Genomic DNA, 14795 nt, shown 5'->3' on the forward strand with positions numbered 1-14795 from the left:
GTGCTATCCTGTCTGTGGGATGATGCATATAAAGGATCCATTGGTACTAATGGGAAAATGTAGCTCGGGTTTCCACTGAGCCTATGTGTCAGAATTAGCACTGAGCCTATGTGTCAGAATTAGCACTGAGTCTATGTGTCAGAATTAGCAAATGTTTGACATCTAAAAGTCGATGGGAGCGGGACGTAGCCCAGTGATAAAGCGATCGTTTGATGCGCGGTCAGTTTGGGACCGTTCCCCGTCAGTGGACTCATTGGGGTATTTCTCGCTTCAACCAGTGCACCACGACTGTTATATCAAAGGCCGTGGTATGTGCTATCCTATCTATGGGATGATGCATATAAAATATCCCTTGCTGCTAATCGAAAAGAGTATCTGTGTGATCCTAACCATATGTGACGCCATATAACCGTAAATAAAGTGTTGAGAGGCGTTAACTTAAGGTTTTTTGCCTCCAAAACGGGGCAGTACATGCCAGTGATGTACCAGTCGAGGAATAGAGACCACAGTAGGGCGATAAAATGTACAACCCATCGTCCCAGAGACCTTAACACCGAGCTACATATCGGGATGCTTTTCACCGGGCCAAATATTTTATATATATATATATATACTCTTCAAAAAAAAAAAACGCAAAAGGGTACAAATGAAGTGGCGACAGCAGGTTTCCTCCCTCAATATCGGTATGGTCCTTTACCATATACCATATGTCTGACGCAATATAACCGTAAATGAAATGTGTTGAGTGCTTCGTTAAATAAAACATTTCCTTCCAAAAGCCGATGATTAATTAATCAATGTGCTTTAGTGGTGTCGTTAAACAACAAACAACTTGGAGCACTGGTTATAATAGAAAAACAGTAGTCCATCGGGTTTTTAATTTTTTTTTATAGATGTTATTTAAGCTGATTTAAAAAATATTTAAGCCACAAACAATAACAACAACAATTTTAAAAATGTTTTTAAACTCGTGACGCCTTGGGTGTGTACAGTGCTCGTTTGATGCGCGGTTGGTCTGGGATCGATACCCGTCAGTGGGCCCATTGGGCTATTTCTCGCTCCAGCCAGTGCACCACGACTGGTACATCAAAGGCCGTGGTATGTGCTATTCTGTCTATGGGATGGTGCATATAAAAGATCCCTTGCTGCTACACGAAAAGAGTAGCCCATGAAGTGGCGACAGCGGGTTTCCTCCCTCGATATCTGTGTGGTTCTTAATCATATGTCCGACGCTATATAACCGTAAATAAAATGTGTTGAGTGCGTCGTTAAATAAAACATTTCGTTCCTTCCTTCCGATGGGTGTGCTTTTTGTTAATCATGAAATCGTCAAAATCATGAAAACGTTTAAAATGGAAGTGTTCCCTCATCTAAATCAGCACCCCACTAATTTATTGTTCTGTGGGAAGTGTATACTGTAAGATACGATCCCTTGCTAACAATGGGTTATGTTCTTTCGGATGAACGGTCGGACGGACGAACACACGAACTAATTAATTAATTGATGGATTGATGAATGAATGTTCAACGATACCCACTCACGTACGCAAGCACACACATACACAGTGACACACAGTGACACACAGTGACACACACACAGACACACACACACGCACGTGCATACACACAGACGCACACACACACACGTACACAAACACACACACATCAATTAGTTGATGGTAAATAGACAAAGAAACTGATAAATGTATCGACAGGTAGCTGTGATAGATACTCATGCAGACACGGCCCATGGGAATCGGGGGGGGGGGGGGGTGAGGCTGTGTACATGGGCGTACGGGCTCCCACTTTTATAGGGGGCAGGCTGGCTTTTGCCTGAATTAAACGAAATAGCCCGAAACCGCATAACAACTTTTATTCATATTATGATTACTACCAAACAGCTATAATTTATAAAGTATTACAAATGAATCACTAAGCATTTTTACATGGATTACAACTAATTTTGAGGGTAGAATGTTTAGCACATTTTGCCCGAATATCTATATAATTTTTGCCCGAATTTGAGGTTTTGCTCCAGCTCTAGGGGGCCAGTTGCCCTCCCCCCTGCTCCCCCGTCTCGTACGCTTATGACAACTGGTATAACAAAGACCGTGGTATGTACGGTCCTATCTGTGTGATGCTGCACATAAAGGATCCTTTGCCGTCAGTCGGAAAGAATAACTAGTTGCGTGGCGACAGCGGGTTTCCTCTTGCATTGTCTGTGTGGTGTTATCCATACGTCCCCCCCCCCCCCACACACACACCGACCCCCTATCTCGTACGCCTATGGCTGTGCACATTTGTGTGTGTGTGTGTTCTACTCGATATAAACACAGATAAAAATGTGTCGTGTGCACACGACCCCCCACTCCCCCACCCCAACACTAAAGACTGTGGCTCCCTCACTAGAGATTGTCCTCCACCCCACTCCACGTATCATTCCTACGGGCCTGGAACAGACACAGACAGGCAGGCAGGTAGACAGACCAGACCAGACAGACATACAGATTGACAGACTGACTGACTGACTGACTGACTGACTGACAAATTGACTGATTAACTGACTGACTGACTGACTGATTGACTATCTGACAGACTGATTAACTGACTGACTGACTGACTGGCTAACTGGCAGACTGACTATCTGACAGACTGATTAACTGACTAACTGACTGACTGAATGACAGACTGACTGACTGACTGACTGACTGACTGACTGACTGACTGACTGACTGACTGGCTAACTGGCAGACTGACTATCTGACAGACTGATTAACTGACTAACTGACTGACTGAATGACAGACTGACTGACTGACTGACTGACTGACCGACTGACTTCCTTATATTGATATATAATATTGGGAATAGAATGTCACTATCTACTCTTGTATTGTTTATATGTACATGTACTTTTCTACTGACAGAACAGTACATACCATGGCCTTTGATGCACCGAGGTACCGATTGCGATGGGGAAGAAATCCCAGTTATATTTAGGAATAGCCATTCTACGACCCGTCACGTCTGAGGCGAACGTTCTCTCGCCGAGCTACATGTCCAATATGAGAGGGGGTGGTAAGGTCATATAATGTTACTGCTAGCAGGACCTGACGCCCTAGCCCTCTTCTGTCTGTCTGTCTGTCTTGTCTCTCTCTCTCGCCCTATGTATGTATGTATGTATGTATTATGTGTGTATGCGTGTGTGTATGTGTGTTTGTGTGTGTGTGTCCCTGTCTCCCGTCGTTTCTCTCTCTCCTTCTCTCTCTCCCAACCATCTCTCCCCCCATCTTTCTCTCCCTCGCCCCATCTCTCTCTCTCTCTCTCTCTCCCCTCCCTCTCTCTCTCTCCCCTCTCTCCCTCCCCCTCTCTCCCTCCCCCTCTCTCTCCTCCCTCTCCCTCTCTCCCTCCCTCTCTCTCTCTCCCCCTCTCTCCCCCTCTCCTCCCTCCTCTCCCTCCCTCCCTCTCCCCCTCCCCTCTCCCTCTCCCTCCCTCCCTCCCCTCCCCCCTCTCCCTCCCCCTCCCCCCTCTCTCCCTCCCCCCTCTCCCTCCCCCCTCTCCCTCCCCCCTCTCCCTCCCTCCCCCCCCCCTCTCCCTCCCTCTCCCTCTCTCCCTCCCTCTCCCTCCCTCTCCCTCCCTCTCCCTCTCCCTCCCCATTATGTTCGACCTGGTCCACCATTCCGCCCATAAGCGTACGAGACAGCGCGTGTGTGTATGTGTCCCCTTAGTTATGGAGCAAAACCTCAAATTCGGGAATAAATTACAGAGATATTCTGTCAAAATGTGCTAACTTGAAACTTTTAAATTTGTGTCATGTATTTCCATCATTCTACCCTCAAAATTAGTTGTAATCCATGTAAAGATGCGTAGTGATTCATCTGCTGCTGTATATATAATATAACCTGTATAGCTGTTTCGTAACAATGCCAATATGAATAAATGTTGTTATTCAGCCTGCCCCACCTACGAAAATGGGAGCCCATACGCCTATGCTTCCATCTCTATCTCCCCATCCCTCCCAATTGCTTTCTGGATTAACATTTTGAATTATAGACAGCCCCAGGGAATTCCTGGTTGTTAAAATAAACTGATTTGACTGAGAAAAAACCCCCCCATAAAAACAACAACCATCCACAAAACGAATTACAAAAACAACAACCATCCACAAAATGAATTACAAAAACAACAACATAAAGGCCATCCCAAAACCAAATAACAACAGGATACGTGTTCATTTGTGGTTAGATTGACAGCACGATTAAAACGCATCAAATCTGCAGTCGATTATTTTCTGGCTAAACATGAAAAGCACGTGAACCATGTGTGTGATCGCGTGACCATGTTCTCCTATAAAAAGAAGAACGCAATTGCGTTATTATTGTCTTGTCTGTTGAGTTTTTGGAGTCTGATTGTTCTAGGTAAGTCGTTGATATTTTCATTTTGGTTTTGAATTATTCAAAATCAAGGCCGTGGTATGTGATGTGCTATCCTCTTTGTTGGGTGGTGCATGTCATATGTAACGATTACCAAATGTTTGACATCCAATAGCCTATGATTTATTTGTTCATGTGTTCTAGTGGTATCGTTGAACATGTTCAACTTTTATAATATCCTATCGTGCCAGTAAAGTCCATTTGAAATGGGTTTGAATTGTTGAGACCATAAATACAAATATAGAATTTTAATAAAGTAGTGTAGCTTCTTCTACCCACATCGGACTACGATGGGCCTGGATGTTGTAGCGATTTTGGGTGGGCAAGGACAGTTGTGTTGGATGCAAGTGTTTAAACATTGTAAAACGTATGTACTTGACACGGGCAATATAAAATGGGGCTTAGTAAAATGGGCTCGGTATGTTTACATAATGTTAGCACCAAATCACATTTTAATGATATAAAAGATCCCTTGCTGGTAATGAAATAACACCAAGTGTTGACATCCGCAAGAGCCGATTGACTTATGTGCTCTAGTAGTGTCGTAAAAAAACAACCCACATTGAAATGTTAAGTTGTCGTATTTACAATTGCATATCTGCTTGCAGAATAAATCGGTTATTTGCATATCATTCTGGTGGACGGTATATCTGGATCTAGAAAATCCATGGGGGACGGTGACATGAGGCGGAATGTCGAGGGAACTTTGGGGAGGTTTCGAAAGGGATCTTAATTTTTTTTTATTAAAATATATAAAATTACTCACAAAATTTAAGCCCCCCCCCCCCCCCCCCACCCCCTCCCGATCCGCCTCTGATATCAAGTAGTAAATGGAACTTGTTAAATGTGTTTTGTTGCAGACGAATTAAAAACGGCCATGAAGCTTGCGCTGTTACTGGTTGTGTCGGTTTGTCTGTTCCACCTGACTGATGCCCGGATGTCTAAAAAGGAGAAATTGAAACTCCGCCTGAAAGAGGGCATGTTCAGTCTTTGTCGAAGGGTCGATGTTTTGGATCTGATGCAAGTAAGCTGATATTGCGGCGGGCGCCGTCATTTTATATATTCAGGGCCGTAGCTGGGGGGGGGGGGGGGGCAAGGGAGGGAGTTGCCCCCCCCCGAAAAAAATCCGGAAAGCATTCTAGAAACTTAAAGAAATATCATCTTAACTGTTTAAGGAGTTTTAGACTTAACTACTCGGTTGCGCCCCCCCCCCCCCCCAAACAAAATCCTAGCTACGGCCCTGATATTGTGGCTCTGCCATATGTTTTTTTTCTCCACTCCCTGTTAAGAAGTAAAGGCGAGATATAAGCATTACTTTCTGGCAGTGGCCTAGTGTTTGCGTTAGGTTTTAAAGTTTCGTGTTTAGAACGGTTTTAGCTGCAACCATATATGTTCATCAATGCACTAAAAAACATTTTTTTTTTAAGTATTAATTTGCGGATTTTTGTTTTTGTTCCTAGAACAAAGTATTGGAGAACGCATAAAAATTGTATGGTAGGTCTGAACACTAACCGCTCCCTGGGTCCAGAAAGTATGAAGTATGCACAATTTTCACCTAATGTAATATTAAACGTCAAAATGGCAATTTTATTTTTTGAACAGTTTTAGTTGGTAAAAGAAAACCCAAAACTGTTCGCCCTTTCCTCAGGGTAGGTGGAGGTACTTGGAATCTTGTTTGAATGTACAAAACAATGGCTGCCTCATATCCATTTATATTTTAAAACATTTTAGTAGGGATGACCAAGGTAATCAAGTTAGACCTATGCCAAGATGATGGGAGTTATTCGAAGTTTAAAAAAACAAGTGAGCAGGCATTTAACCTTGATGTATAAAATTGGTGTCCCATTAAACGTACACAAAGTATTTGGGGGTGGAGGGACGTAGCTCGGTGTTCCCTTGATGCGCTGTGGGATCGATCCCTGTCGGTGGGTACATTGATCCTGGGTGATATCTGTTGGTCTGCACAACGACTGGAATATTATAAAGGCCGTGGGATGGTGCTTATAGAGCTTATTGCCAGTGTTTTTCGGTATTGTCAATATCCTATATTAGGAATAAAAATTGTATTATGCTCGCATAATACATTATTTTTATTCCTAATATGATATTGACGATACTAAAATACACAGGGTAATCTTTTATCAGCTTTCAGTGTCAAAATTGCCATTGAAATGTTTTATTTGACTATGAATGCATATGTCAATCATGGGAGTGTCGCCATGTACATTTGCTTAAATGTCAAAGCTAGTGCCGAGACCTATTTACATCTAATTTTGCAAAGTTATCATTCTTAAAGGATGTGATCTAAAAAATATCACTGATTGCACTGAAAATGTAAGATATTATACGATATAAAATTTTAAAAATCCATTGCTACTACTGGAAACATGTAGCAGGTTTCCTACGACTGTCAAAATTAACAAATGTTTGACGTCCAATAGTCGACAAATCTCTGCTAGTTTTGTCGCTAAACCTTTCTTTCTTTTTTATATATATATATACTCTTCAAAAGAAGAAATGCAAAACCACATTGTCGTAACATTTGGAGAATTGATTTAATTATTGAATGGCGAGTCCGATAATTACCAAATGTTGCAGGATTGTTCACAATTCACTCTAGTCCATTGTAAGTGATAGGACACACCACCAAGGTCAAGGCCATCTGGAGTCAATACCGGGTGTGGCCTCCGCGTGTGTTGACAACTGCCTGGCACCGCCTGCCCATTGAAGCAACCAGAGTACGGATGACGTCCCGGGGGATGGTGGCCCACTCGGCCTGCAAGGCTGCTGCCAGCTCGGGCAGGGTCTGGGGCCGTGGTTGTCGCTGTCGGAGGCGTCGGTCCAACTCGTCCCATAGATGCTCAATTGGGTTCAAATCCGGTGATATCGATGGCCAAGGAAGGACATTAATGTTCTGTAGGAAAGCCGTTGTGAGACGTGCTGTGCGAGGCCTGGCGTTGTCATGTTGGAACACTGCGTTGGCGTTGGCCATAACTGGAACGATGTGTGGCCGGAGGATCTGGTCAATGTAGCCCTGTGCATTCAGGTTGCCCTGCACGTGGACCAGGTCAGTTCTGCCAGTGTGTGAGATGGCTGCCCACACCATGACACTACCCCCGCCGAATCTGTCCACTTCCTGCACGCAGTTTGCCGCATAACGTTCACCACGACGCCTATACACGCGACATCTTCCATCATGACGTCGGAGCAGAAATCGGGGGACTCGTCACTGAACCACACCTGTCTCCATCGCAGTTGAGGCCATTGTCGATGAATCTGGCACCACTGCAGTCGGAGTAGACGGTGTTGTAGTGTTAAGATGACACCTCGAACTGGACGTCTGGCACGAATTCCTACCTCACGTAGGCGGTTCCGTACGGTCTGGTCGGATATCCTGCGCAAACCTGGTATTGCTGGTGGCGTACCCGGATGTAGCGGTCCTGCCCGGAGGTAGTGACCCGTGGTCGACCGGATCTAGGGAGGTCACGTGTTGATCCATGTTGCTGGTAACGGTCCCAGTCTGGAGATGGTGCTTGGGGACACATGGAATGCCCTGGCAACGGCCGTTCTGGATTCGCCTGCGTCTAGTCGGCCGATGGCATTGTTTCTCTGCAGTTCATTGAGACGTGGCATGTCCTGGATTGTCAACTGTCGGCCAGATACAGAGGCCAGGCAAGCGAACACCCTGCACTTTATACTGTCGGTGTTCATGTTGCACGTGCAGACAACGCACGTACAGTGGTGACATGGTTTGCACGTGGCTGCGTTTTTGCGAATATTCACATTTTGGAACTTTATTGTACAGTAGCTGCGTTTTATCGAATGTAACCGTGGGAATGTGTTTGGGACATGCAATGACCTTATATTCACAAAGCATGAACCGGTAGGAAACATAAAATCGGAGTTATAACCCATTTGTGTTTTTTTTTTTGAAGAGTATATATATATATATATATAAAATATTTGGCCCGGTGAAAAGCATCCCGATATGTAGCTCGGTGTTAAGGTCTCTGGGACGATGGGTTGTACATTTTATCGCCCTACTGTGGTCTCTATTCCTCGACTGGTACATCACTGGCATGTACTGCCCCGTTTTGGAGGCAAAAAACCTTAAGTTAACGCCTCTCAACACTTTATTTACGGTTATATGGCGTCACATATGGTTAGGATCACACAAGATACTCTTTTCGGTTAGCAGCAAGGGATCTTTCATATGCACCATCCCACAGACGGGGTAGTACATACCACGGCCTTTGATATACCAGTCGTGGTGCACTGGCTAAAACAGAAATGGCCCATTGGGCCCACCGACTGGGATCTATTCCACACCGACCGCGCATCGAGCGAACGCTTTACCCATGGGTTACGTCCCGCCAACCATTTTGGAGAAGTGCATACTAAAGTCCCTTGTTTAGGGGTAGCCAGTCGGTGATGGGGCTTGGTGTATCTGTATTGAACACTAGAAACTTAGTAACCCCACAAAACAGTGCTTGGTATCTTACACTAATATTGTTATTTTTCTTGGTTTTAAGTCTCGAACAACCGAAGTTCCATTTGAAGGAACTGTCGCCCCAGACATTGACCCCGGCTCACGGAATACGCAAAATGAATTTTCACAAACTACAGCAAATCCAAATCCAGTCTCGTCCCTGAAACGATTCCTGAGAAAAATGGATAAAACTGAAGCCATCGGTCTCTTGGATTCGGGCTTGATGGACATTCTTATTGATACATGTGATATGGATGGTGGCGGCGCTGTGACTCCTGGGTCGATGGGCATGGGTGGCGGCGCTGTGGCCCCTGGGTCGATGGGCATGGGTGGCGGCGCTGTGGCCCCTGGGTCGATGGGCATGGGTGGCGGCGCTGTGGCCCCTGGGTCGATGGGCATGGGTGGCGGCGCTGTGGCCCCTGGGTCGATGGGCATGGGTGGCGGCGCTGTGACTCCTGGGTCGATGGGCATGGGTGGCGGCGCTGTGGCTCCTGGGTCGATGGGCATGGGTGGCGGCGCTGTGGCCCCTGGGTCGATGGGCATGGGTGGCGGCGCTGTGACTCCTGGGTCGATGGGCATGGGTGGCGGCGCTGTGACTCCTGGGTCGATGGGCATGGGTGGCGGCGCTGTGGCTCCTGGGTCGATGGGCATGGGTGGCGGCGCTGTGGCCCCTGGAGTGGGTGGCCCCAGTTCGTTTACAGATAGTATTCCAGATTTCCAGAAACTCGACAAACTGAAACGCTACATAGTCTTCGGCACCATGACGCTATGCCGTATTGGCAAACGTTTTGAAAGTCTGCAAAAGAATGTAAGTATTAAATAATTGCGTTTTGTTGGTGGGATGGGGATTTATGTAGCGGGTTTTCTCTTAAGACTTGTAAATTACTTTTTGGTAATTTTTACGTCGAATAGCCGATTGACGTCGTTAAACGAACTTTACAATGTGGCGAGTGATTCTATAGAAGAGTGTCGAGACGTGTTCCTTCGGAGAATATACACGGGGGGGGTGGAGGGGAGACTCTAGCAGGAGGGGTGGGGTTCAACCCTCGAAAGCAAGCCACTGCACACGCGCCTAGATCATTTGAAAATACATTGGTAACATGGCGCATAGGTTGGGAGAATCGCAAATATAAGTAATTGCTTTACATTTTCAGATTTTCGTAATCTGGCAATTTAAATGGCGCTGTAAAAATTTTCCATTTCCTAATTTGGTATATATAGTATAAGAGTTGTGGTCATTCGAATTGAATTAAGGAATATTTTGTTTACAGTAGTTTTGCAAGTACAATCCTGCTTTAAAAAAAAAAAAAAAAAATCTATATAAGAGATCTTATTTTATGATATTTTTTAGGATGTTGAAAATGACGAACTGTCATTTCTCGACCTGCTGAGCGATGCGTGCGACTTCTTGGAGCGTTCGAGAGAGGAGCAGAATGAGGCGCCTCCTTCCGGTAGTGTGAATCCATCTGTACCAGACCCGGTTGAATCGAAGGTATCCACAGAATCGTCTCTCCCAGCCAGAGCCTTGCCTAGTAAGCCTGGTAAGTCGACCGAATGCTGCCAAGAGGTCAAATCGGGGTCATGGTTGGGTTTATAATTAGAACGTTCGGGTTTATTTAACGACACAATTAGAGCACCTTAATTTATTAATCATCGGCTATTTTAACATTTGGTAATTGTGACAGTCCCCTTCCCCCCCCCCCCCATTTATCCATTTATAGCAATGGATCCTTTTAAATACGGGTTGTGGTGCACTGGCTCGGGCAAAAAATTGCCTAATGCCCTCATTGATGTTCGATCCTAGACCCAATTGCGCATCGGGCGAGCGCTTTACCACTGGGTTACTTCCCCATATTTAGAATGGGTTCACGATTACAAATGCAAGATTTCTGAACAGAAAAATGGTATGTTAACTGATTACCAAATTATTAATGTGCTTTAGTGGTATTGTTGAACAACACAAGCGCACCACAATACTGCAGTTTCTTAATTTTTAAAATGTGCTGAGGTGTGGTTAAATATTTTTGTAAATGGTTAAAAAAAAAATATTTGGTTTAAAATGCCTTTTTTAAAATAGGTTTTGTGTTTGTAAGTTGAGGACTAGGATGTTTCTTTGAGGATGATATATGGTCTTAAATGTTTTATTATACTGGAGATGCAAATAGCTTAAGGTTTCCCCATGTCTACAAAGGAAATGACTATTTTATCATGAACTATTTTTATACGCCAGTCTGACGGGTTTTATTATGGTACAGTTGTCCGTCCATACGTAAACTTTGTTTTAGTTTTATCAATTCCTATAGGATCATCACATGTACAACTTGATGTGTTGCGTACCATAACTAGATCACCACGACCTACTTTTGACGGCATATCATCTACATGTACGTCGCCAAGACATTTCAAGACATTCTCCGCTGGTTATTTATTAAATACTGCCTGTGTAATGTATGGTCACATGTTGAATGGCCGTAAGACTTGATTTTTTTTTTTTTTTTTAAAGTCACAGCTCTTGAAAGCTGAAGATCCCAGTCGGCATAACCCGAACATGCCGCATCCCCACCCCACTAAAATTCTACACGTTTATGTGTATTGGTAACGCTACACATTTTATTTTTCAGATCTGGTCTCGACATTGGTAAAGATCTGTGAAGAGGTTTTCAGCATGGACGAGGTAAAGAATTGGTAGTTTTAAATGTTTGTAACTCGCTGTTCCAAAAATATCGCGGGCAGATTTTGTTAGTTTGCGACATTGGTCCGTAAAACTGCGCTCTGTATTAAATGTACAATTGTATTACTATTAGCAGCAATGGGGACATTGATATTAAATGAGCGATTTTAAAAAATGTATTTTAGGAATGGAATTTCATTAGTCAGTGAATTTTGGAAAATTATTTTTTATTTATATAATTTTATGTATTTTAGTCTACGTGTATAAATGTACAGAATTCCATGCCAGTTTCACCAGTTTTATTGCACAATTTAATTCTATTTTCTTACGCAATGCAGTTCTGTGAAACGGTTGCTTCAAAACATACCATGCCGTCATAGTTGTGGTTTTCAAGATTTATTAAACACTCGGGACACATTACAATGTTTAACAGAGGACATTTTCAAATAATTAACATACATGGACGAGAACGGGCGTCAACATAGAAGTATCTATATAATTAACATAGAACACAAGATATGCAAACAAAATAGCTAAAATATGCGGAGAAACGTCAGTTCACAAGACAAGATGATAATCTTATAATAAATTAGCTAGTTTTTTTAATGGTGCATTATATAATGACGGCATACCTTTTCATTTTAAAACCGCTACGATTAATTCTATGTTTTTATATATTTTATGTTTTAAATATCATTTTAATTGAATAAATAATGGTATTCATCTCCTATATCGGTATGACAAAGTTTGCATATTCTTTTCTCTAGGAACTTTAAAACCATCTGCCAGTTTCGATTGGTAATCTTAAATGTGACGTACACAAATTAGCATGGCATGTACAAGAAAGTGAAATGCCCATTACATTTTCCCAGTATTAGTTGCTAGGGATGGCATGGTTCGGTTCAATTTTCGGTATTTGATCCACGGTTCGATTTATTCACGATACTTTTTCACAAGTAGTAAGAGGAAAACATTTATTTTTAATGGTCGTTTATAAAATTGTAAAATATAAAATATCGACTAGAAAAAGAAATGGTAGTTTACCATGCCATGTTAACGTGTTAATATAATTTAAAATGTTTATTCTCTCTACGGATTAATCAGGTCTGTCCCTATTTTGGGAAGTAAATTTTTGCGGTCCCGGCAAGAAATTCGCGGTTTCTGTGCAGGATCCGAACGGCACCTATCGCCCATACAAATTGTCTGGTTTAATGAAATCGAATGCTGTGATTGGTAGAAATACTTTTTCGGGTTGCAGAGATTACCAGCAAGGTGCGGAAATGTTTATACATGTACCATTTTATTTTTAAAAATATTAAACATACACGGTTAGCAAATTGGGGAAACGTGCACCAAAACCGTGGGCCTAAAACCGCGGATTTCGGCAACATCGATTGGTCGTCATATCCCTTATTAATTTAGATTATTTGCTAATCGGTGTAAAGCTAAAGTTTATCAATGCATTTTAAAAAAAACCCCACACATATGTAAGAAATGGGGGGGGGGGGGGGGGGATGCTTTAAAATTGTGCCAAACTATGTTTTGCTAACGGCGGTATCAAACGGCCACTCGTGTATTCTCTACACTTTCAGTTCGGTGTCTGAACAAACTCAAAGGTCGTATGTAATGTCCTGGGGTGTCGGTCGGTAGAGCGCTCGCATCGATAAATTCTCAACGGTATCTCCCCCCCCCCCCCCCCCCCCCCCCGAACCAGTGCACCACGACTAATAAAGCCATGGTAGGTCATGTCCGTCTTGGGAGGGAAAGGGCATACAAAAGATCGCAACTCAGAAAAATGTAACTGTTTCCTCAAGACTCGGAAGAATAGAATAAAACAAACAATGGAATAAAACACACGTTCTGCATCTAACTTATGAGCCTTGATGCCAAATTGCCGTTCTGAATTATTCAGAGGTGTAATTACATAAACATTTCATTTTCCTAATTTCAGAACGCCGACTTTTCAACACTACACGATCTTCTACCAAAGGATTTTGAGATTGTGACAAATGTTTAAAGGACTGACCTCGGTGTGCAACTTGCTCCTGGATTTGAACAAGGACCACATGTTAGTATTACTATTGGTATCACAATATGGATACTGGAAAGCGTGTTTCCAGTGTCGGACGGCCATTATACTCTACTGCAATGTCCCCATTCTCCTTTAGTCGTCCCCCCCCCCACCCCCCCACCCCCCGAAACAATCCGAAATCGAGCCCTAATCGAGCCCTATCTACATGCGTGTTTATTAAATGGGTTTTCTGTTGGTTACTATCGTATATAATTGTATTTGGAGGATTTTCTGTCGATACATTTTATTACATTACCGATAACAGAATGTAGTGCTTTATATACGATATACGATAAGCGGTACAAACTGAGAAGTACTAGATCTTGGGTCTGGCAACTTTTCAGACTTAAAACTAAGAATGATGCCGTCATGTCATTGATCACATGTTTGGTAATGTGTGCATCAGGTGAATGGCGGGATTTAGCTCTGCCGGAGTGCTCGTTCCAACCAGTGCACCACAACTGGTCGACGGCCTTTCTTGTCGCAGATATGTGGTGTCGGGTTAAACTTTTTAGGCAGTTCTTAAAATGGCATTTTCTACAAGGTAAAAATGCAAACACGCCATCTACATTTGGTAAACGGTACATCAAACTGTTCATTGTGAAATATCTTGTTGGGCTAAAATGGATAGACTTGAAAACCATTTTTTCTTTTTGCAGGCATGAGAAGGGTCTTTGGTAACCGGAACTCAAAATTTGAACATGTATCGAGTGAAATAAAAGGCAAAATAAAAGGCAGGACAATATTGCTATGTGTTTGTTTTGTATTGAAGGTGTTGGTGTGTAATTTGTCAAACAAAGATGGCTTCAAGAATTTCAAATCTTAAAATTGAATCGGAGGATGGTCTAATGTGTTTGACTGGTGTGTATCGAAGACCGTGACGATGTGTGGGTGTGTGGGTGTGTGGTGTGTGGTGTGTGGTGTGTGGTGTGTGTATATTGAACAAAATAAACTTCCGCTAACTTTGCTTGAACATAACTTGATGAAACAAACCGGGGGAATAATTGTTATATATGCGTTTAAAAAGTGTTCCATGATGCATCGTTTGGTGCAAAAATCATGGCCATAGGTTAACAAACTGGGAGAAATTTTGACCAAGTGTGGTAGGGGGTTAAAAAACTCGCCCTCTTAAT

General features: G+C 43.2%; 1 protein-coding gene across 1 annotated transcript; it reads left to right on the top strand.

Annotated features, from left to right (window-relative positions):
- The first annotated feature begins 4276 nt into the window (after positions 1–4276).
- LOC121379131 lies at positions 4277–14407 on the top strand. The gene is made up of 7 exons (XM_041507616.1): positions 4277–4416; positions 5292–5455; positions 8964–9728; positions 10272–10461; positions 11542–11594; positions 13543–13659; positions 14322–14407. Exons 1-6 carry the CDS (start codon positions 4338–4340, stop codon positions 13606–13608), a joined length of 1317 nt encoding a protein of 438 aa, XP_041363550.1. The 5' UTR covers positions 4277–4337; the 3' UTR covers positions 13609–13659; positions 14322–14407.
- The last annotated feature ends 388 nt before the right edge of the window (positions 14408–14795 follow it).

The sequence above is a fragment of the Gigantopelta aegis genome, chromosome 8, assembly GCF_016097555.1.
Source record: "Gigantopelta aegis isolate Gae_Host chromosome 8, Gae_host_genome, whole genome shotgun sequence".
NCBI lineage: Eukaryota > Metazoa > Mollusca > Gastropoda > Neomphalida > Peltospiridae > Gigantopelta > Gigantopelta aegis.

Bases quoted from the DNA above. Each gene is read 5' to 3' on its own strand.
- LOC121379131 (XM_041507616.1), top strand. From the start codon at position 4,338: ATGTTCTCCTATAAAAAGAAGAACGCAATTGCGTTATTATTGTCTTGT. The intron at 5,456-8,963 runs GTAAGCTGATAT...CTTGGTTTTAAG, and splicing joins ATGTTTTGGATCTGATGCAA to TCTCGAACAACCGAAGTTCC. The intron at 10,462-11,541 runs GTAAGTCGACCG...TTTATTTTTCAG, and splicing joins AGCCTTGCCTAGTAAGCCTG to ATCTGGTCTCGACATTGGTA.